The 24,380-nt window shown below is 40.1% G+C and overlaps 1 protein-coding gene across 2 annotated transcripts in view; it reads left to right on the forward strand.

The window, feature by feature from the left end:
• Window positions 1–24,380, forward strand: part of znf385b (zinc finger protein 385B) — a 71,524-nt gene that overhangs the window by 11,389 nt on the left and 35,755 nt on the right. For both annotated transcript variants that reach the window (XM_017410378.3, XM_025004689.2), the window contains exons 2-4: window positions 22,964–23,102; window positions 23,186–23,329; window positions 23,496–23,612. In XM_017410378.3, the coding sequence (XP_017265867.1) occupies window positions 22,967–23,102; window positions 23,186–23,329; window positions 23,496–23,612 (397 nt within the window). In that variant the 5' untranslated portion in view covers window positions 22,964–22,966. The remainder of the gene's footprint in view (window positions 1–22,963; window positions 23,103–23,185; window positions 23,330–23,495; window positions 23,613–24,380) is intronic.

Consider the following 24,380-nt stretch of genomic DNA (forward strand, 5'->3'; position numbering starts at 1 on the left):
AGGATCAAGGGGGTCAGCTTAGGGCCATAGCTTTTGCCAGCCGTGGGTTATCAAGGAGTGAAGCACGTTATCCAGCTCACAAGTTGGAATTTTTAGCACTCAAATGGTCAGTAACTGAAAAGTTCCACGATTATTTGTATGGTGGTCAGTTCACGGTAGTTACCGATAGTAACCCACTTACATACATATTGACCTCTGCTAAACTGGATGCCACTAGTTATAGGTGGCTTGCCGCTTTGTCGAACTACAACTTTAAGTTGCAGTATAGGGCGGGTAAGCAAAACCTAGATGCAGATGGACTGTCTAGACGCCCTCATGGGGAACTTGTAAATGATGTCCAGTCCAGAAAAGAGCAGGAGCGTGTAAGCCGGTTCGTAGAGTGTCACCTAGAAGACACCAACACCACAGAGCTTGTAGATAGTGAAGTTGTTCACGCAATATGTCAAAACCATCTTGTCAAAATCAGAAGTGACTGTCATGATAGTGGTATTACCCTTGTAGAGTCACTTACCATCTCTGCAGAAGCGATCCCAGACGTATATGGTTCAGAGGAACACCATGGGTTGCCAACTATTCCTGCCTTGTCCCAGTCAGAAATAGGGGCCAAACAAAGAGCAGACTCGACAATCAGACAGGTTATTGAAAAACTTGAACATGGTGTAACTCCTCCACCAACTGCTAGAAAAGAACTCCCAGATCTCCCTATTTTGCTTAGGGAACTAAATCGATTTGAGATGCACAATGGGGTGTTATATAGGAAACGACAAGATGGAGACGAAGTGACCCACCAGCTTGTTCTTCCGGAGGAGCTCAGAGCTCAAGTACTCCAAAGCTTGCACAATGACATGGGCCACTTAGGTTATGACAGAACTCTTAATCTGGTTAGAACACGATTCTTTTGGCCGCGTATGGCAGTGGAAGTTGAACAGAAAGTAAAGACATGTGAACGCTGCATAAGAAGGAAGAGTCCACCTGAAAAGGCAGCTAAACTGGTCAATATAACCACAACACGACCTCTAGAGCTTGTTTGCATGGACTTTCTCAGTCTGGAACCAGACAGCAGTAACACAAGTAACATTTTGGTAATAACGGATCATTTTACCAAGTTTTCTTTGGCATTGCCTACCCCTAATCAAAAATCAAAAACAGTTGCCAGGTGCCTGTGGGACCAATTTATTGTTCACTACGGCATACCTGAGCGCCTACACAGTGATCAGGGTCCTGATTTTGAGGCAAAACTAATAAAGGAATTATGTGACATCTCGGGCATAAAGAAAATACGGACCACTCCATACCACCCACGGGGTAATCCCACTGAAAGATTCAACAGAACATTACTTAGCATGTTAGGAACGCTTGAGTCCAAACAAAAGTCTCACTGGAAACAATATGTTATGCCATTAGTACATGCGTATAACTGCACACGTAATGACGTAACAGGGTTTACTCCCTACGAATTGATGTTTGGTAGAAAACCCAAATTGGCCGTTGATCTTGCGTTCGGACTTCCTCTCAACAAAGACCGAAAAGTGACACATTCACAGTATATTGAGAATCTCAAGAAACGGCTAGAGGAAAGCTATAAGTTAGCTTCAAAGAGTGCACAAAAAGTTGCTGACAAAAATAAGAACAGATTTGACCGCAAAATCACTGTTTCTGAACTTGAACCTGGGGACCGGGTTTTAGTTAGAAATGTACGACTGCGTGGTAAGCATAAACTTGCTGACAAATGGGAGGCAGACATTCATGTGGTTGTGAAACGTGCAGGTGACTTACCTGTTTATACTGTCAAACCAGAGTCTAAGCAAGGTCCTTTCCGAACTTTACACAGAGACCTTTTGCTTCCCTGTGATTTTCTTCCTGTTGCTGCAGAATACTTATCTGAGCCAGAGCCGATTCACCATCCCAAGACACGTCGAACTACTGTCTCACACAATAATGACCATGAACAGTTAATCGAACATGAAGGGTTAACAGAGCTTGACAATGAACTTTTGCTTCCATGGGTGGAGAACTCTCCATGTGAAGAAATAGGCAGATTTATCACTGTACATGAATACCCAAAGATTTTTCAAAAACCAGACATGACAAACAAACCTGATTGTGAATTGTCTGAAACCACTGTCAGTACAGAACCAAATATGGGGAAAGATGTAAATGAAGGTGAAGCTACTGATTATTTACCTGTAGGAAACATACCTGATAAAGACAATACAGGAATTGACGAACAGGTGGAAAGTGAAACCACCAGCATGGTGAATGAACCTTCTGGGGATTTCGTTAAAGACCCAGCGAACCAATCAGTCGATATGCACAATGACATCGACAGTAATGGTCCCATTGCAACTCAACCAATTAGACGATCAGAAAGAATCAGACAACCTTCTAAAAGACTTGACTATCCTAATTTAGGAAATCCACTAGTGACAGTAGTGACGTCACTGTTTCAAGGTTTGAGTACAGCCTTCTCAGAGTCCCTTAATAGCAAAGATGGACAGTATTGGGTCCACATGCAACGGGACGTGCATGACATTTAGCAGGGGAGTGTGTAACCCAGAACAGAAAACGTCTGTCAAAGCACTTGCGCTATTTTATTTAAAGAATAAGCAAAACTTTTATTTTGAAAAGAGGAAGTGTAAGTATCTCTTTCTAGCGTTATTTCCGGTTGAACAGGAAGTGCGATCTTTTTCTTTCTAACTTGACGCCGAATTCGCTCTGCTGCACTTTGAAAATGGAAAGAGGTCGGTTATGGACGCCTGGTGCTAAACTTTGTCATTTTGGTGAGTTTAAGGCAGAAAAACATTTTAAACAAGTAACTGCACTTTTCAGAAGCTAATTTGGAATATCTGTTATGTTAAGTCGAAGAGAGCACGAGGTAGAGAAACCGTGTGGCTGTCCATTGCCGTGTCCATATTGAAACTTCATCTTGGTGAGTTGAGACATGTGCTTGTGGAAGAAAGCATGCTACAATTAGCATTGGGCTAGCGCTAAATGGCGGTTGGATTTATTTCTGTTTAAATGTCTAAAATTGTTATTTCTGTTAAGATATGATTTCACCTAATAATATTTAAGTTCTTTTTGTACTATTTTTTAGTTGAACCTACTGATTAATGCTGTTAAATGTATCTTTTATTGGTTATAAAACGGAAGTTACTTCTGTAATGATAAACCGGAATGGGTTTTACTGGTACAGAAGATGACTAAGGTAGAATATTGGAGCTAACCAGATTAAATGCTCCTGGGTAAAGTGATAGGTGAATTGTAATTCATGTTATGATTTACATAAGTTTAATTGATTATTGAATCGATTAAAAATAGTAATCATAATTTTATGGTTAAAAGAGAATTTCATTTATTTGTTTCATGTGATTAAAATTAATTTCATGTACTACTAAGGATATTTTGAGTTAAAAGAAACATGCATGTAAAGTATTACTGTGGTAATATGAAACTTGAAGATAAAAACTAAGCTATAGCTGTATGAATGGATAAGGGAAAAGGATTGTTTAGCTGTATACAATAATATAATTATTGTGTGTAGGCTAGGTTTCTTTTGGTGATTAAGAAGCTGGATCGGATTCCTGGATTCTCTCCGGACGGAGATGGCGAGCCTGTGCCCAAAGGAAAACTGAACATCTGTTGAAGAACCTCATTCTTCTCTCCAGTTGTGAACATCCATGTGGTAACAATACGACCACTGAACAGAAAGAAAGAGCTGAACTTAAGAACATGTTTTGACTTGACCGACGACTATAAAGACAAACTGAGATTCTGAGCTCAATTGGACTGGGGTTTTGATTTTGATATGCCGGCTTGTGGTTATTGTTTTGGTTGAACTGTGTTGTTGACTTGTTATTCTATATTATTTTTTTCTACATAATAATAAGAATTTTTGCTCATTTCTGCCTCCAGTCAATTCATTTTGCATTTACATTAGTTTCTATTGTAATCCTGCCGAACCTAGCAACTGGTCTATAACTTTTGAGTTATTTTAAATTATTTACTGAGTCAGAGGTTACAATAAATTTGGCGAGCCAGCCAGGAGTACTATTTTTTTTCCTGACATTATCTTAAGCCTTAAGAAATTGAAAATGGACATTATTGAGCGTAAATCAGTGAAGGTCCCAAATGCGGTTATAATAAGTGAAGTGACTGGAGATGAGCAAATTGAGGAAGTAACTGAGTTCTTAAAACGGTTTGGGTCAATCTCACGAGTCATAAAGGTAGATGATATGGAGTCAGAGTTTTTCCAAAGCATTATTTTTGAGTACAACACGGGTGTTGCCGTTAATGCTCTTGAGCCATTGCCATGTAACCATGTATCCGACAGCGGGGTTAGCTACAGGATACAATCCCTTGCAAGTGTTTACACTCAATGTGTGGGGAATGATACAACCAAGTCATATCTCACTGACATTAAATACCTAGCTAAGATGAGTGGCAGAGATTTTGCAGATGTTCTGAAGGACATGATGTCACAGATTGCTGAGTCAATCAAAGAAACTGAACATGACCAAACAGAGCAGGTTAACTTACCTGAGAACTTACCTACATCTCCCAGGGTCGAATCTCAGCCTTCAGCAATTGACCCCAATATTCAAGGTGCACAACGATCAAGCCAGTCAAATCACACTGCGAGTAGCCCAGCTCATAGTTTAACCACCATGTCCGCACATGATTTAAACCCTCCCGAAGTGCAGCGTGTGGTAGTTGAACACATTGTGAAAAGAGAAGATTTTTCAGGGCAACAGTTCTCACAAAAACTCAGAGTTTTTTCTGGCAAAGATCCGCGACCAACATATGAGCCAGATTATGATGCTTGGCGTTCTAGTGTAGAACTGCTCATGAGTGATCCTTCCATTTCCAAAGTGCAACAATCTCGAAAGATCCTTGAGTCTATCTTACCCCCAGCAGCTGATGTAGTTAAGCACTTGAATCCTAACAGCTCACCCACAGAATACCTTAAGTTACTAGACTCTGCTTATGGGACAGTTCAAGATGGCGGAGAGCTATATGCCAAATTTCTTGACACATTCCAAAATACAGGTGAAAAACCATCGTCTTACTTGCAACGCCTCCAGGTAGCCTTAACTTGCACAGTGAAACGGGGTGGTGCCTCGAGCAATGATTTTGACAGACTTCTCATCACTCAGTTTTGTCGAGGGTGTTGGGATGATCCCCTTCTAACTGCACTCCAGTTAAAACAAAAGCGAGAAAACCCACCAACCTTTCCTGATCTGCTTCTCTTATTGCGCACCGAAGAAGACCAAAATGCTACCAAAAATATGCGAATGAGACAACATCTGAGCAGTACAAAACAAAAGGTGACATCTCACCTTCAAACGGTAGAAGGTTTCTCAAATGGAAACGATAGCGCACTTACCTTGAACTCAATTCAGGAACTCTCAAAGCAAGTTGCAGAAATCCAGTCTCAACTAGTAAAAATGACTACAAAATCAAAAACACAAAATAAAATCAGTCCATTCAATACAAAGCCGAAAGAGAAACGAAAGCTGGAAAAGGTGATTATAGAACCCACCAAACTAACAGTTAAAACTCAGAATACGCCACCCAAGCCGTGGTATTGTTTCCGATGTGGAGAAGATGGTCACATCAAGCCAAACTGCGAAAATGAACCAGACCCAGTTCTAGTTACTGAAAAGCGCAAACTGTTTAAAGAAAAACAGAGAAAATGGGAAGCTGAGAATCCCTCAGCTGTTAAAGAACATTTAAACTGAAAACAGTTCCTATTGCGGGGCAAATGGGGGCTGTATGCGGTCAGTCATGTCCCACTAAGTACAAGCAACGAGCTAACCTTAAACAATCTGTCACCAAGCCACGGAAGTACAATATACCAGAAGGATTAGTTGGATCTAAGTGCACAGCTGTCGTTAGCATTTCAGGTGTTAATGTGAATTGCCTTCTTGACTCTGGATCACAAGTAACTACTGTAACGGAGACTTTCTACAAACAAAACTTTCCAGATCAAACCCTTAACCCGCTCTATGACCTTTTGGAAGTGGAGGGTGCTGCAGGTCAGCCCGTCCCATATTTGGGTTATATAGAGATGTGTGTTACCTTCCCAAAAGATTTCTTAGGCGCAGAGATTGACGTGTCAACCTTAGCCCTTGTTGTTCCAGACACTCGTTCGAGTAATCAAACACCAGTCTTGGTGGGGACAAACACACTCGATGTCCTTTATGGGAAGTTTTTAGATGTTGAGAACACTGATTACTTACCTAGCTTTTGTGGGTATAGAGCACTATTGAAGACTCTTGAACTAAGGCACACACAAAACAAAGATGGGAACATTGGATTAGTTACCCTGTCAGACAAGACTGCAGCTGTTGTTCCTGCAGGCCAAACAGTGTTTTTGGAAGGATCTGCTAACATTCACCGTACAGTAGTTGACACATGTGCCATGGTTGAACATCCCTCTCATTCTTCCTTGCCTGGTGGACTTTGTGTTAAAACTTGTTTGGTCACAATTCCTTCACGAGCTCCACACAAAGTGCCTGTAATGATTACAAATGAAACCGAACAGGATGTCACCATTCCTTCCACTTGTGTCATCGCAGAGCTTGGAGCTCTTCATTGTATCCTGTCCCAGCACAGCGTCAACAGTGAAACTAAGCCAACTACAAATGAGACACAGTTGAGTTTCAACTTTGGAGACTCTCCGATTCCACCTGAGTGGAAAGAGAGGATAACCAAGCAACTCAATGACATTCCCGAAGTATTCGCATCCCATGATCTGGACTTTGGGTGTACGAGCAAAGTAAAACACTCCATTAAACTTCACGATCCGACTCCCTTTAAGCACCGTGCACGCCCTATATACCCTCAAGACCTTGAGGCTGTGCGGAAACACCTACAGGAGCTGCTTGCAGCAGGTGTGATAAGAGAGTCAAAGTCACCTTATTCATCTCCCATCGTCGTGGTGAGAAAACGAAACAATGATGTGCGGCTTTGCATAGACTTTCGCAAGCTTAATTTACAGACAATAAAAGACTCTTACGCTCTTCCCAATCTAGAAGAGACATTTTCAGCCCTCTCAGGATCTAAATGGTTTACTGTCCTTGATCTTAAGTCCGGGTATTACCAGATTGAGGTAGAAGAAGATGACAAAGAAAAGACTGCATTTGTAACACCACTTGGATTTTGGGAGTTTAACCGAATGCCACAGGGCATAACAAACGCCCCAAGTACGTTTCAGCGACTCATGGAGCGCTGCGTTGGCGATATGAACTTGCATGAGGTGCTAGTTTTCTTAGATGACCTCATCATCTTTTCAGATAGTCTAGAGGAACATGAACGACGACTCATGCGGGTACTCCACCGTCTTAAGGAGTATGGGCTAAAGTTATCACCAGAAAAATGTAAGTTTTTCCAAACGACAGTCCGGTACCTTGGTCACATAATCTCTGAGCATGGTGTCGAAACTGATCCCGAAAAGATTCAGGCCTTAAAGACCTGGCCACGACCCAAGAATCTCAAGGAACTGAGGTCTTTTTTAGGATTCTCTGGGTACTACAGACGTTTCATAAAAGGATACTCGTCCATAGTGCGCCTACTCAATGACCTCACGCGTGGGTATCCACCACTCCGCAAAAACTCAAAGTTCAAAGAAACCAATCAGACCTACTTTGACCCCAGACTGCCATTTGAGAGCCGATGGACCACAGACTGTCAAAGAGCTTTTGATTTGATCATCGAAAAGCTAACCTCAGCCCCTGTTTTAGGCTTTGCGGACCCGAAACTGCCTTATGTACTGCATACCGATGCCAGCACCACAGGTTTAGGCGCGGCACTTTATCAGGATCAAGGGGGTCAGCTTAGGGCCATAGCTTTTGCCAGCCGTGGGTTATCAAGGAGTGAAGCACGTTATCCAGCTCACAAGTTGGAATTTTTAGCACTCAAATGGTCAGTAACTGAAAAGTTCCACGATTATTTGTATGGTGGTCAGTTCACGGTAGTTACCGATAGTAACCCACTTACATACATATTGACCTCTGCTAAACTGGATGCCACTAGTTATAGGTGGCTTGCCGCTTTGTCGAACTACAACTTTAAGTTGCAGTATAGGGCGGGTAAGCAAAACCTAGATGCAGATGGACTGTCTAGACGCCCTCATGGGGAACTTGTAAATGATGTCCAGTCCAGAAAAGAGCAGGAGCGTGTAAGCCGGTTCGTAGAGTGTCACCTAGAAGACACCAACACCACAGAGCTTGTAGATAGTGAAGTTGTTCACGCAATATGTCAAAACCATCTTGTCAAAATCAGAAGTGACTGTCATGATAGTGGTATTACCCTTGTAGAGTCACTTACCATCTCTGCAGAAGCGATCCCAGACGTATATGGTTCAGAGGAACACCATGGGTTGCCAACTATTCCTGCCTTGTCCCAGTCAGAAATAGGGGCCAAACAAAGAGCAGACTCGACAATCAGACAGGTTATTGAAAAACTTGAACATGGTGTAACTCCTCCACCAACTGCTAGAAAAGAACTCCCAGATCTCCCTATTTTGCTTAGGGAACTAAATCGATTTGAGATGCACAATGGGGTGTTATATAGGAAACGACAAGATGGAGACGAAGTGACCCACCAGCTTGTTCTTCCGGAGGAGCTCAGAGCTCAAGTACTCCAAAGCTTGCACAATGACATGGGCCACTTAGGTTATGACAGAACTCTTAATCTGGTTAGAACACGATTCTTTTGGCCGCGTATGGCAGTGGAAGTTGAACAGAAAGTAAAGACATGTGAACGCTGCATAAGAAGGAAGAGTCCACCTGAAAAGGCAGCTAAACTGGTCAATATAACCACAACACGACCTCTAGAGCTTGTTTGCATGGACTTTCTCAGTCTGGAACCAGACAGCAGTAACACAAGTAACATTTTGGTAATAACGGATCATTTTACCAAGTTTTCTTTGGCATTGCCTACCCCTAATCAAAAATCAAAAACAGTTGCCAGGTGCCTGTGGGACCAATTTATTGTTCACTACGGCATACCTGAGCGCCTACACAGTGATCAGGGTCCTGATTTTGAGGCAAAACTAATAAAGGAATTATGTGACATCTCGGGCATAAAGAAAATACGGACCACTCCATACCACCCACGGGGTAATCCCACTGAAAGATTCAACAGAACATTACTTAGCATGTTAGGAACGCTTGAGTCCAAACAAAAGTCTCACTGGAAACAATATGTTATGCCATTAGTACATGCGTATAACTGCACACGTAATGACGTAACAGGGTTTACTCCCTACGAATTGATGTTTGGTAGAAAACCCAAATTGGCCGTTGATCTTGCGTTCGGACTTCCTCTCAACAAAGACCGAAAAGTGACACATTCACAGTATATTGAGAATCTCAAGAAACGGCTAGAGGAAAGCTATAAGTTAGCTTCAAAGAGTGCACAAAAAGTTGCTGACAAAAATAAGAACAGATTTGACCGCAAAATCACTGTTTCTGAACTTGAACCTGGGGACCGGGTTTTAGTTAGAAATGTACGACTGCGTGGTAAGCATAAACTTGCTGACAAATGGGAGGCAGACATTCATGTGGTTGTGAAACGTGCAGGTGACTTACCTGTTTATACTGTCAAACCAGAGTCTAAGCAAGGTCCTTTCCGAACTTTACACAGAGACCTTTTGCTTCCCTGTGATTTTCTTCCTGTTGCTGCAGAATACTTATCTGAGCCAGAGCCGATTCACCATCCCAAGACACGTCGAACTACTGTCTCACACAATAATGACCATGAACAGTTAATCGAACATGAAGGGTTAACAGAGCTTGACAATGAACTTTTGCTTCCATGGGTGGAGAACTCTCCATGTGAAGAAATAGGCAGATTTATCACTGTACATGAATACCCAAAGATTTTTCAAAAACCAGACATGACAAACAAACCTGATTGTGAATTGTCTGAAACCACTGTCAGTACAGAACCAAATATGGGGAAAGATGTAAATGAAGGTGAAGCTACTGATTATTTACCTGTAGGAAACATACCTGATAAAGACAATACAGGAATTGACGAACAGGTGGAAAGTGAAACCACCAGCATGGTGAATGAACCTTCTGGGGATTTCGTTAAAGACCCAGCGAACCAATCAGTCGATATGCACAATGACATCGACAGTAATGGTCCCATTGCAACTCAACCAATTAGACGATCAGAAAGAATCAGACAACCTTCTAAAAGACTTGACTATCCTAATTTAGGAAATCCACTAGTGACAGTAGTGACGTCACTGTTTCAAGGTTTGAGTACAGCCTTCTCAGAGTCCCTTAATAGCAAAGATGGACAGTATTGGGTCCACATGCAACGGGACGTGCATGACATTTAGCAGGGGAGTGTGTAACCCAGAACAGAAAACGTCTGTCAAAGCACTTGCGCTATTTTATTTAAAGAATAAGCAAAACTTTTATTTTGAAAAGAGGAAGTGTAAGTATCTCTTTCTAGCGTTATTTCCGGTTGAACAGGAAGTGCGATCTTTTTCTTTCTAACTTGACGCCGAATTCGCTCTGCTGCACTTTGAAAATGGAAAGAGGTCGGTTATGGACGCCTGGTGCTAAACTTTGTCATTTTGGTGAGTTTAAGGCAGAAAAACATTTTAAACAAGTAACTGCACTTTTCAGAAGCTAATTTGGAATATCTGTTATGTTAAGTCGAAGAGAGCACGAGGTAGAGAAACCGTGTGGCTGTCCATTGCCGTGTCCATATTGAAACTTCATCTTGGTGAGTTGAGACATGTGCTTGTGGAAGAAAGCATGCTACAATTAGCATTGGGCTAGCGCTAAATGGCGGTTGGATTTATTTCTGTTTAAATGTCTAAAATTGTTATTTCTGTTAAGATATGATTTCACCTAATAATATTTAAGTTCTTTTTGTACTATTTTTTAGTTGAACCTACTGATTAATGCTGTTAAATGTATCTTTTATTGGTTATAAAACGGAAGTTACTTCTGTAATGATAAACCGGAATGGGTTTTACTGGTACAGAAGATGACTAAGGTAGAATATTGGAGCTAACCAGATTAAATGCTCCTGGGTAAAGTGATAGGTGAATTGTAATTCATGTTATGATTTACATAAGTTTAATTGATTATTGAATCGATTAAAAATAGTAATCATAATTTTATGGTTAAAAGAGAATTTCATTTATTTGTTTCATGTGATTAAAATTAATTTCATGTACTACTAAGGATATTTTGAGTTAAAAGAAACATGCATGTAAAGTATTACTGTGGTAATATGAAACTTGAAGATAAAAACTAAGCTATAGCTGTATGAATGGATAAGGGAAAAGGATTGTTTAGCTGTATACAATAATATAATTATTGTGTGTAGGCTAGGTTTCTTTTGGTGATTAAGAAGCTGGATCGGATTCCTGGATTCTCTCCGGACGGAGATGGCGAGCCTGTGCCCAAAGGAAAACTGAACATCTGTTGAAGAACCTCATTCTTCTCTCCAGTTGTGAACATCCATGTGGTAACAATACGACCACTGAACAGAAAGAAAGAGCTGAACTTAAGAACATGTTTTGACTTGACCGACGACTATAAAGACAAACTGAGATTCTGAGCTCAATTGGACTGGGGTTTTGATTTTGATATGCCGGCTTGTGGTTATTGTTTTGGTTGAACTGTGTTGTTGACTTGTTATTCTATATTATTTTTTTCTACATAATAATAAGAATTTTTGCTCATTTCTGCCTCCAGTCAATTCATTTTGCATTTACATTAGTTTCTATTGTAATCCTGCCGAACCTAGCAACTGGTCTATAACTTTTGAGTTATTTTAAATTATTTACTGAGTCAGAGGTTACAGACACTTAAACTGCCCACCGAGGTGTGTGTTTCTGTGTTTGTCTCGTGTTTCTTCTTCCATTAGTTGAGTGGAGCAGCTGTTGAATGTTTGATAAGTCAGCTTGTTGAGAAGGAAGTGATGTCATAGTCGTCTTCTCGGCTTTCGGTCGGAGTCAATGTTTTCCGGCTGCTGCTGTCCGTAACTGCTACTGTGCAGACAGCAGACATGCACTCTGATTGTTGTTACGCCAGCTTGTGACGGACTTTCAGGTTCAGGGCTGCTGGTGAACTTCCCCTCGTGCCAGATAACTTTTAGCCCTTTGCAGTTAGGGCTGCAGAGGGCTGATGGGTAATGAAGGAATAGAAAAGGAACAAAACAATGAAACGTATCAGGCTAATATGTGCTTCTGGTATTGTTTCTTGATACCTGCAGTCCTGATCCTAATGTTGTACAAATTTATAATGAGTGAGAGTCGTGTACAAGCTTTCTTGGACATTTAAGCAGACCTTTTAAAATGATTTCACTGAAGATGGTAAACATCAGTGATGGTGTTGCTACATCTGCAACCTTTTTCTGGTAATCATGAATGGTAATCCATTTGACATATGTTTAGAAGGTGGATATATTTCCTGTTCATCAAGCTGTCATCTAAACTAAACATTGTTTTTGACTTTTTCCAGTGTTGAGTCTTTTCCTGCTATAAAACAGGCAAAAGAGATGTCAGTCTTTTGGGTTTTATTAGACACCAGTTCATTTACAACATAGAGACAATATTTATTATTATTATTAATATCTCATGAACCGCAGGATGGATTTTTATGAAACTTCCAGAAAGTAATCATTGGGTGTACATTTACAGCTAATTAACATTTGGAGTCTACCCAACTGAATATGGTCGCCGCAGCCGTTTGACTGCTGGAGCAACAAGCTCAATCAGTTTTACATATATTGAGCTTAATTTGATGTTATAATAGCTGAGAGTCACCCTCAACACATACTTTCAGAGCTAAGATATCATATCTCTTATGACCTCTTATAACCTCATTTATAAGGTTTGACCAAAACATCTACAACTCCATCCCTTCTCATGATAAGATGTTTTTATCTTAAAGCTCTAGCATGAACAGCAGTGGCTGATATGCATTCCTTCAAAGAATCATAGGCCTTTAATTTAAATTAGTTTGTAGCACTGCATGTTCCTAAAGGTCAAAAATGAATGTTCTCTATGAAGTGTGTATCACCTTTACACACACACACAGTTATGTGGAGGTCAGAGGTCAGAGGAGTTTTCTGAGGACCCTTTCAGCAGGGAGGGGTTTAGGTCAGACGACGGGCTCTCAGAAGAGTGCAAGTGGTAATCTCTATTATTAGACCACAGATTATACCAACTGAGCTGAAACTCACACACGTAGACACCAACACACATTTATCTCTGGATTATAATCCCAATCCCACAATCCCCTTCTGGCACGACCAATCATGTCCTACCAAATGCTGCGCAGCCTGCTGGGTAACCTACATGCGGTAGGTTGTGTGTGTGTTAATCTCTGACAGTCTGTAATAGAGGAACATCTGGTTTATCTCTGTGATGCCAGAGTTTCCTGTTTAGAAAGAAAAACAGAAAAAGGCTTCAGAAATTCATATTAATTTGTTATTTTTTCATATTTTTTGGAAGGAAACCCTTGAAAGTCTTTTCTTGCCTCTGTCAAAGTGCTTTTGTCATTTTAATAAATGAAAAGGTTTAAAAGTATAATTTGTTTTATGTCAGCTGGGGTTGTGAGGAGTTATGACTAAGAGGCAACAATCAAAGCAATCTTAGTTTAAAAAAAGATAACTTCCCATGAAGAAGTGACATTAATAGGTAATCAAAACAGAGGTAAAAGAAAAACACATGGTAGTTATCTAAAACAAGTCAATCTTAAATGTTTTATGACAGCTCCAGTAAACACCACATATATATATACACTTATCAACCACTTTATTAGGTACTCTTGTTCAATAAAGGTTTCTTGTTCTATTCTAAAAGTGTGCAGTCTTGGTGACACAGTTTATTATGTTTCTAGAAACATGGTTATATATGTTCATACATCAGAATGTGGCTCGCTAGCATTTAATACATGTTTTTAGTTTCTCCTTTGACTGCCTGTTGTAGAATCTGTTCAAAACAACAGGAAGTTGAGAGAAGGGTTTGAACTCGTTACCCGTCCTCATTACTGCTCATAAATGTGTCAATGAGCCAAATGATTTCAGTTAGATTTCTAACTCTACTTTCTCAGCGAGGGTAGCAGAGTGTTGCTTCGTTAGCGCTGGAGGGGGGCCCTTGGGTGTTCGGGCGCCTTTATGAGCGGTTAGCTCTGACAGTTCAGTCCTGGATTCTAGAAAAAGAGTAGGATTTCACCTTGAACAGTAGGAGTCACATCGTGATGGAGCGGAGCAGCTATTTAAAGACAGAAGTGAAGTCACTGTGTCCTGAAGTGCCTCGTGCTTTCTTTGTCTTCATGCGTGTGCGTGTTTAAATCATACATGATTTTGGCTTTTGTCTATAGGATACATGATGTCTTTAAATCTTGCAGCTAAAGTCCATATCATCCCTTTTCTCTCCTTTAGGTGTGATGCACACTTTATTTTGCCTCCTGGCAGGGAATCGAAGCTGAGCCTGCCTAGCTTCACTCAGGCTGAATAAAGAAACTCCTGGACCCTGAAAGAGATCAAAACTACATTACCTCTTAATTGGGTCATGTCCCACCTCTGGGAAGATCTGTGGTCTTTGTGAATGGACTTTACACCCAACAACACAAGAAGTCCTTCCTACCATGACCTAAACCTATTGTCGAAGTAAATTTACAACTAAAATCAATGCTCTAGCAGGAGTACAGTAATGGTACTAAAGTTACCAGAACAAAAGGTGACAACTTCACTTTGGTGCAGGACATCTATCAGTTTAAGGGAAGTTGGCTCTGAATGTAAATACAGGTGGTGAGACTATCATCAATACTTATGACATTAAAATGAGTAAAATAAAAATGATTTATTGGCAAACCAAAATAAAAAATAAGTGTGGCAGAAAGATTGGTTTTAAAAGCATGGGTATAGTTTTAAATATAAAAATGCATGAATATTTTTGATATAATCTGATTGTCTGCACATGTAAAACCAATGCAGGGACTTTGTATTCTGCATTTTTTCCCTTATCTATAAGAAACCAATTCATGCTTTTAATAGTTATATAACTGTTTTTTATTTAAAAAAAAATGGATATCAGTGCCTTTGTTTCTACACTTGGACAGTACAGCATTTTTATGTGTTTTTAATGTGGGGACATAGTCTGACTCAAACTTCTAATACAATTTAGGATAGGGTTAGAAGGGAGGTTTCAAAACATGACACTAGAAAATATACAGAGCCCACCAAGTGCCATGGGTCAAAATATGAGCGAATTAACTAAAATGAATGAAGTAAAATTTAGTGTAATAACCGAGAGTCATCCCCAAAACATATTCTGAACAACATCATTGTTATAATGACAAGAAGTTTGTCATTATATCAGGTTCACCTTCTTAAAAAAAAAACAAACCTGATTTATTTAACAAAAAAGGCTGACATGGCAGCAAAAGAATAAGAAACTAAATACAGAAAGATCACAACGTGACCCAAGAAGCAAACTGAAACGCGGCATGAGACCAACTACGATGAGATGGAAGTGACTGAATATAAAGCGCTGAGGGTGAGTGGGAGATTGACTGACATGTCGTAAGGAACAGGTGAAGTGGGTGTGGCAGGAAGACTGGAAAACTACTGAGGGAGAGTGAATGATGGTACAAAACACACAGCAGGCATTATACAATAATCTATAAATCCGGGAACACCATGAGGATCGCAACACAGGACTAATAAATGAACTCGAGCACAGATGATACCAAAAAACAAATCGAAAATACCCACATCCTGCCAATTTACAGTTGGAGTCAACCCTGTCTGTCTTTTAGCAAAATATCTCATGAACCACTGGATGGATTTTAATGAAGCGTTCAGAAATGAATCACTGGGTTCACAGTCAACACAATTCAAGATGGCTGCCACAAATAATGGATTTTATTCAACACAACAATCGCTATAACTCAGTAAGTTTTACAAATATTGAGCTAAAATTTAATGTGGTAGCGAAGAGTCATTCCCAACACAAACACTGAGTGCTTATAGATTTTGTCCAAATATGTGAAAATGGGTGTGCCATTATTTTTGAGATTTAACCAAAAGGTCCCTAACATCATCATTTCTAATGAAAAGTGGCAGGTGATATGCATTCTTTCAAAGAATGCTAGGTTCTTGATAATGAAAGTTCCTGATTCCATCCTGCACGTCTGCATTTGGGTCCTATTTTCATCATCCAATATATGAAAATGTAATGTTGTCTGAAGTGATGGAAATGCAGCTGTTTGTGTTGAGATTTCCATTTTGCTGACATGACTTCTTTCTCGTCTTTATTGTCTTTCTGTCTTTTACCTTTAGATCATTGCTTTCACGCTGCTTTGTTGTGGTGTCTAGAAATGTAATTGTCAGAAAAAAAGGGTTTTAAATTTACACAAATTCAACAAACCAACATGCGCTTAACACTAGTAATATACTAAGTTCAAATATTTAATTAGTTCAATGTACAAATCATGATTATTTGATGAACTGACTTGTAAAAACAGAATTTTTATTATATTTTAGGGGTTTTGCAGTATATATATATAACATAAATGTTTAAGTATCGCTTCCATTAGTTTGAACACCTTGCTGCACTTTAAGACACGTCCTCGATAACCTCAGCTTGTGTGTTGCAGTCTGGAGGAAGGAGGTGGCTTCATTATCTGAATGGAGATCACAGTATGTGTCCTCAAAGTGTCTTCAGGTTTCAGCCTCCTGCAGGTCTTCAGATTTAGTGCAGCGTGAATGTGATCACATCAAACAGGTTGGCTGTTGTTTAGTAGGATGTCTTTTTGTCTTAAATTCAGGCTGACAGGAAACCGTTCGTCCCAACAAGTTCTATAAATCCATTGTTAAACTTGTGATTTGAGGTCAGAACTGCAGTCACGATATTTTGACCCCATAAAGCATGTTGAAAGTCATGCACAGGCTGAGTGGAGGCTCTAAGTTAAAGAAGTAAATAATGCTTGATCAGTTATTAAGATATGTTGGTGTCTAATTTAAAAAAAAAACCTGATTTCGTTTTTCCCCTTTAATTGATTTGGAAAAGATAAGTTTATGTGAAAAATAGAGAAGATTTTTCTTTTATTTATATTGGGTCTCTTTCTGCTGAAATCCATCAGCACACAATGCCCCAGAAACAGAACAGTATGAGGCAATAGTTTGTCTAAAAATGTTTCAGGAGCTCTACATTTTATGCAAATAGGATACAGCGGACACCCAGTGTCAAATTAGATGAAAATGTGAATAGACAAGTCATAAGTCATCTTAAAAAAATAATTTATAAATAAAAAGGCGGGTGGGGGTACCAATTTTATTGCAAGAACATTTCAAAAATATAACGATATTAACTATATTAAATGATTTGTCTCTTAAAAACTATTTTCTGTGACATTTTCGTGATTGTGGTAACTCAGGTTTATGCAGGAACAGACATCAAACTGTATCTTGTAGTTTGTTCCAGTTTGTCTGTGCTGCTGTTGGCCACAGCTCTGTTCAGTGTGTGTGTGTGTGTGTGTGTGTGGTCACTATTATTACCAGCTACTGGCCTCAGGATGAGAGAGCCACTCTTAGAACCCTCTCTGTCTTGTCACATTTCCATTAGTTTCTTTGTCCTGTCATCCCCTCAGGTTGCTGTGTGTGTGTGTTTGAGCGTGTGTGTGTGTGTGTGTGTGTGGTGAACCATCTCTTTCAGGGAACAGTGCCATACATTAGTGCCCTCTGTTCCTTTATCTTTAACATCAGCAGGATTTAGAGTTTTCAATATATCGGATGGAGCTCTCAACATTCTTTTTGCCGACATAAAAAAAAGAAAAAGAAAATATCTGATGAGAAAAACCTCGTATCTTTGTGTTTAGTGATTTCCTGTGTTGTCACATAAACTGAAGGACATCTTTAGGTTGAAAAAAAAAATCAATAAACATTTCATACATCACTGAACAAGAATCCCTGTGCCTGGTAGTGTCAGCATAAGTATACGAGTAGAGCTGATGGTGTTTAGACTCATTTAGAGTAAGGATTCCTGGCTTTTATGGTTTTAAAGTAGTTTCCTGCCTGTACAGCAAGTTTGAAATCCTAAAACATTTTAACTCATCAAAACAATACTGGAAGCCACACTTCTGATTGTGTCCGATACAAAATACTGAAGCACTAAAGAAATCATTTTCTAGGAAAACATGAGAAACACAAAAAAGTTTGATTTCACGACAACAATGACAGATAACTAATCAAAATAAGAGTTGGTTTTATGTTTATATTTATTATACAGATAGAAGAACAGAATTAGATTTGGTCCACACTCAGACCAGTTATAGGTGTGTAAATGATTTTATTTTCAAAGAGCTAGAGTGGGCACCAGAGAGCATAAGTGGTGGCATCATGTCTGCAGTGTTATCAGGCAGTTGCTGGAACATTCAACAGTCAGCCAATACAGTGAGTACAGGTCACCAGACACAGTAGACACATTAGACAGCATCACCACCTGAGGGAGTTTGATAAGAGTCTAATTGTGAGGTCAGATGGTTTCATGTGGAGTGTACAGATGTCACAGCAACTCAATGTAGGAACCAATTGGTACATGAAAGAACCTGCACAGGTCACAAAGGTTCCAGTCTCTCAAAATAGATCATACCAAGGAATGATTGTTGCATTGTGCGGAAAGCATTACAGAATCTGATGGCATCTACTTATTCCATACATACCAAATATTGGTCTAATGACAACACGCCATGTCGCCCTACACTGTGTTTTAACAGCTGGCATCAACTAGACCAGTGAATCCAAACCCGGGTCCCTATCCCACATGTTTTAGTTGTTTCCCTGGTTTGACACACCTGATTTGAATGAGGTAGTGATTAACTGGCTTCTGCAGACATAAAAGGCCTGCTGAAAAGCAGGGAAACAATGAAAACATGCAGGATGGTGTTCCTTGAGGACCAGGGTTGGGAACCATTGACCTAGCCTACAGGTTCACGGTCTCATGTGTAGGCTGCTGTTAACATCTGAGCATAGAAGGGCGCATTTGTAGTGGTGCCAACTGAGAAGCATGAACTGATGATGAGTGGCGACATATCATGTTTAATAATGTATATCGGTTCCTTATTATCATGGATGGCCATTATGTGTGATTATGGTTGTGTCAAAGGAAGAGGACCAATTTTACCAATGTTGTGGAAAACCATACTGCATGACTTAAGGTCACTTCTGGTCCTGATTCGTGGGACCCTGAGAGCATAGATTTAGATCACTGACCTTGTGTCCTCATGTCTAACCTTCTTGATAGGGTCTTTTGACAAGTCAACACCTGTCCTCCCATGCTAAATGTGTCTAAGGACTGCCTACATCGTATTGTGGTCCTAATGTGGACAGCCAGGTTCCTCAATGTTTCCCCAATCGAATGTGAGAGATCAGCACGCACAGATATCAACTCAGACCGTGGCTCTTGAAGGGCAGAACAACCACTGTGGGCTGACAACACGATGGAAGCTACAATGACTGTATGATTATGTTCTGCCTGAGCTTGCTCCTTATATCCACTCCTGAGGGTGTGTCACAACTTGAAAATATGGAACCAGCAGTGTGTCCATATGGCCAACTCTGTTATTTATTTGATTGGATATTATAATCATTGCAATACAGTCACATGACCTTTCAACTTGTGCAGTTTCATCTGATTTCAACCACTTCTTCTGCATGCTCAACCATTTTTGCCAGTGACTATAAATGAGTAGGAACCAACTTTGACTTAATTGTATTTTTAACATTTAACAAATTGATCAGGGTTGTGGTCTTTTGGATTTAGCCGTCCATGAGCGGTCTGGTATCAACTCTCTCGATAAAAGTGATGAACTCTATTTCACCGTAACATGAAAGACATGGAGATGAGGCTGAAACTCAGTCAGGTGCTTCTCTGAAGTCTTCATATCATTGAGAAGCATTGATGGAAGAGATTTTTCTGCTTCTTCTCTTCAGTCAGGAATTATATTGATCCTTGAATAGTTTTATGTGTGTGTGTGTGTGTGTCTGTGTGTGCGGGATTATAACCCACAGCTGGCCTCACTGATTACTGACTGCCAGGTCAGCCTGGATTAGACTCACATACACACATGACAGAAAGCAAAGGTAAATGCACACATTTCATGGTATTTTATTTCTGAATCCCTGGATCACTGCCTTACTCTTTCTTTGTTTGCATATTTCTGTGTGTGCAGTGTACTTGGGTCTGTATTTACCTGTGCATGCAAAAGTGTGTGTGTGTGTGAGTAATTCCAAGCTCAATGCAGCAGATATATTTAATCCTTTTTCTGCTGAAGCTGATGTCAGCATCAACTGGCTCTGTGGCTGTGTGTGTGTTTACATGTTTTTTTGTGTATGTGTGTGTGTAGCTAATTCATTACTGTGGCAGATTAACCAGCTGTCTGTGGAACTCAGGTAAATGCAAACAACCAGCTGGAATACAGAAAGATGGACAGGAAGAACTTAACATAAATATCGGGTGTATCAATGTCTGTTCTAACATATCAAACATTTGTTTTGATTTATGATCAAAATCCTGTCACATTTGATCTTAATATCTGTAAAATTGCCTGTGCTATTGCCATTTTTGTGTTTTCTATGGTTTATTAGCAGTGGTTGCCATCTTGAATGTGGTTGACTGCAAAGATTAATCAGTTGTAGGTGGCATCCAGTAATTACTTCTTGAGAGTTTCATTAAAATCCATCCTTGAGATGGATTTATGAGATAAGTTGCTCCTGACAGACAGGGTTGTCTCTAACAGTTATTGCCGAAGATTTGAAAAAAAAAAAAAGCATCTTTTACAATCTGTAGAGCTCAGAATATGTGTTGGGGATGAGATGCAGCTTTTGGAATGGCCATCCTAAAACCCCATATTCAGACCCATTGAAAATTTGTGGACTATGTTTAAATGCCATACCCGTTCCAGGAAACTATCCAATTTAAATGATTTTTGTAAAATCTGCCAAGAAAAGTGGTCACATATCCAGCTGGAACTGAGGTGTAGTTGAGGTGCAACTTGTAAAAAGAAAATCTGCACTAAACACAAACTTATAAACCCAACTCCTATTTTTATAAAAAAACATTGAAGTTTTATGCTGTATCATCATTCCACTGTGGAAAAAGGACACTTTAAATAAATCATTAAAAGCCCCAAACGAATGACATTCATGCCCATAATGAAGGTAGGTAAACGTCTGACTGCAGTTGCTCCAGCTGGACATAATGAATTATGTTCTGAGTTCATGGGCCAAAGGTGTAGCAGGTACTTTAGAAAAGTATTGCTATGCTGTCTCAAGCTTTTACAAAGTTTAATTGTCCGTTTAGTCAGACTTCTTGCACACTCTTGACTCATGTTGTGTTGCTTTTTTAAATTTCAAGTCTCAGAAGCAGTCTTAGTGTTTCTAAATTATTATCATTTATTTGGATCCAGCGCCCGCAGCAGCTGTTTGTCAAACCGTTTCGAAGCAAAGTTACAGAATCGTCTTCATGTTAGATCGTCATTTTCTCATCGAAACATCTGGGCAGCATCTGCTTTACCGGTCTATAAAACCAAAATCAATGAGGTTTTCTCTGTCGACGGTAAAGCTTTAACGAGCTGGCTCCAACCTGACCCACAACCCCCAGAGTGAATATAAAAATACAGCAGTTTGAAGAAAACGAGTGTGTGTGTGTGTCCTATCAGCGGTCACGTGACCTGGCAGAGCTGACAGGACAACAGATGGACACAGTCAAGAACTGACCGACACATGCACACTATATGCTGGACACACACACACGTGCATATGTCATCCTTCCTCTCTCCTCTTACTCATTACTTCATCACTCTCCCTGTGAGCGTTTAATGCATCCGGTGTCATTCAGGACTCCCTGCTGTCCATCTGTCCGTCCGTCCGTCCGCTTGTCTTGGCGTCTCCTTTTTTTGTCATGAAGAGTTTTGGTGTCACCTTCACTCAGGTGCTGTTTTTTTTTTTCCCCCTCTCAGGTTTTATTTGCTGAAGTGCTTGAGGAAATCTCCAATACATTTTCAGATGTGAGGTCTGTGCCAGCAATTCTGTTTTGCAATTTGCAAAATTAACTGTGTGTGCAAAATGTTTGGCTGTAGAAGTTGGCAATATATACTGAACAAACATATAAATGCACACTTTTGTTTTTGCTCCCATTTTTCATGAGCTGAACTGAAAGATCTAAGACTTCTTCTGTGTGCACAATGGGGCTTTTTCTCTTAAATGTTGTTCACAAATGTGTGTAAATCTGTGTCAGTGAGCGCCTCTCCTTTGCCGAGATTATCCATCCACCTCACAGGTGTGGCGGATCAAGGTGCTGATTAGACTGCATGAGTATTGCACAGGTGTGCCTTGTTCATTCATTTTTCAAGGAAACAATCTATGCACTAACAAATGAAAATGTTTTCTTTTGTCAAACTGTTTTTACTGTCACATCAACCATTACTATCTAGTTTGATCAATTTTAAAATACATTTTGTACCTTTATCAATCTTCTTAACAAGCAAAAATTCATGTACAGTATGTCAAAGTCTATTACAAGCTAGATAATGTTATGCAGCAAATTTGTTGCATTTGTTTATATAAAAGGACAACAACTGATCCCATATTGACTACTAAAAGGGCTGTCCAGTTTCCACTAGGGAATATTTTAATTATTATTTCTTTGACTTCAAATTAAGAGCCATGGGGACTCTCAAAATCTAGGTTGAAGTAATCCAATCCCAGTTTTTCATTATCTATATGCAGTGTTTGTTCTTTCAATCACACATTTATATGCATATAAGTGGTAAAAAAAGGTTGTTGGTGTCTTACTACATTGTCAGTGTCCTCTTGCTAGAGTTGGTGAATGAGTCGCTGAACTTTTAATTGGACAATGAACACTTCTTCTAAGCCACAAAGTTTAGTTTGCTCACGGTCTTCATCTCTTTCATTTAAGGTCATGAAGACTCCTCTCAGCCCTTCTCAGCTCCTGGAGAGCGGGCAGATCTTTGCCTTTGGAGGGATGAGCCAAGACCTGATGGACGCATCCACACCTACACCTATCAGTCTCTCCATCCAGCAGACTCCAACCCCAGGTGACTGACCTGCACTGGGATCAGTGATGTGTAAAAAAAACAATCCTCCTGCAGTCAGACTCACCCCTGCTGTTTTGCTGCAGGTCAGGGCGGGACGTACTCGCTGTGTGAGGTGTGTAACCTGCAGCTGACCTCGGCTGCTCAGGCCCAGCTGCACTACAACGGCAGGTCTCACCTCCGGAGAGTGAGACAGCTCCAGGCTGGAGAGGCAGGACAGCAAGCAGCAGGTGGGTTAATGCTGCTGTTTGACTTAAGTAGCAGCTTCGGAGTAATCCCCTTGTGGGAATGTTACAGTCAGCTGTAGTGTCAACACAAGTCATAGCCACATTAGCAGAACCAGCAGAGGAATATTATCAGCTCTTTGCTAGCTCGACTTATTGTGTCTGATCACAGCAGGTGCTCAGACCAGGTCCCTTCCCCAGACCAGAGGGTTTAGTTCCCAGCCTGCAGGACTAACTACGACTCCTGGACTAAATCGAGGCCTAGCGGTTCCTTCCAGCACAACTGCAGGTAGGACAAAAGCTGCTCATGTTACGATCACTTCCAGTCGTCTGCACTGATTGTGACTAGCTCAGCAAAGATGTAACAACACCCGCAATGTGACTGTCAAAATTTGCACTTGAAATAACGGACAAATCCAACTACCACTGATGAAAGACATGCAAGTTGTCATGGTAACCAGAGGCCAAATTGTGAGCTATACAGCACTGTATCTGCCATATGAGAGTGACTTTGGCTCATCCACAGTTAACAGCTGTTGTCTCCTGGTAGAGGTCAGAGCGAGTGTGCGTGTGTGTGTGTGTCAGTGTATTTTATCATAATTGAGTTCAAAACCCAACAGGACACCAGCATATGGAGACTTCCTGTGAATGTGGGGGCCCAAATTGCAGTCTCAAAGGTATAATGGGATTTTTCAAGGTTAAAACCTGGTTTTGTGACTAAGATTAATTATATATATATAAAAACTGTAAAAGACATGTTGCAGGATTTATATGAATTCTCTCTTTTAAGATAAGAATAAGAAATAAAAACATTACCCTCCAACAATTTTGCAGCAGCTTTATTTTAAATCTCTTGCATGTCTCTGGACAGATGTGGCTAACAGAGGTTCTTTTTTTAAAATAATGATAAAAATAAAACAAGGTTGCCAATTCTTTTGAAAATTAAAGAAAAAGTTAAAAGACAACATATAAAATTAAATTTCCCTATTAAAGAAACAGTTCAGATCTTCTAAAATGAGGTTCTGTAGAAAATCTTATGAACTGTTAATATCTTACC

This window comes from Kryptolebias marmoratus, linkage group LG6 (assembly GCF_001649575.2).
Source record: "Kryptolebias marmoratus isolate JLee-2015 linkage group LG6, ASM164957v2, whole genome shotgun sequence".
NCBI classification, from domain to species: domain Eukaryota; kingdom Metazoa; phylum Chordata; class Actinopteri; order Cyprinodontiformes; family Rivulidae; genus Kryptolebias; species Kryptolebias marmoratus.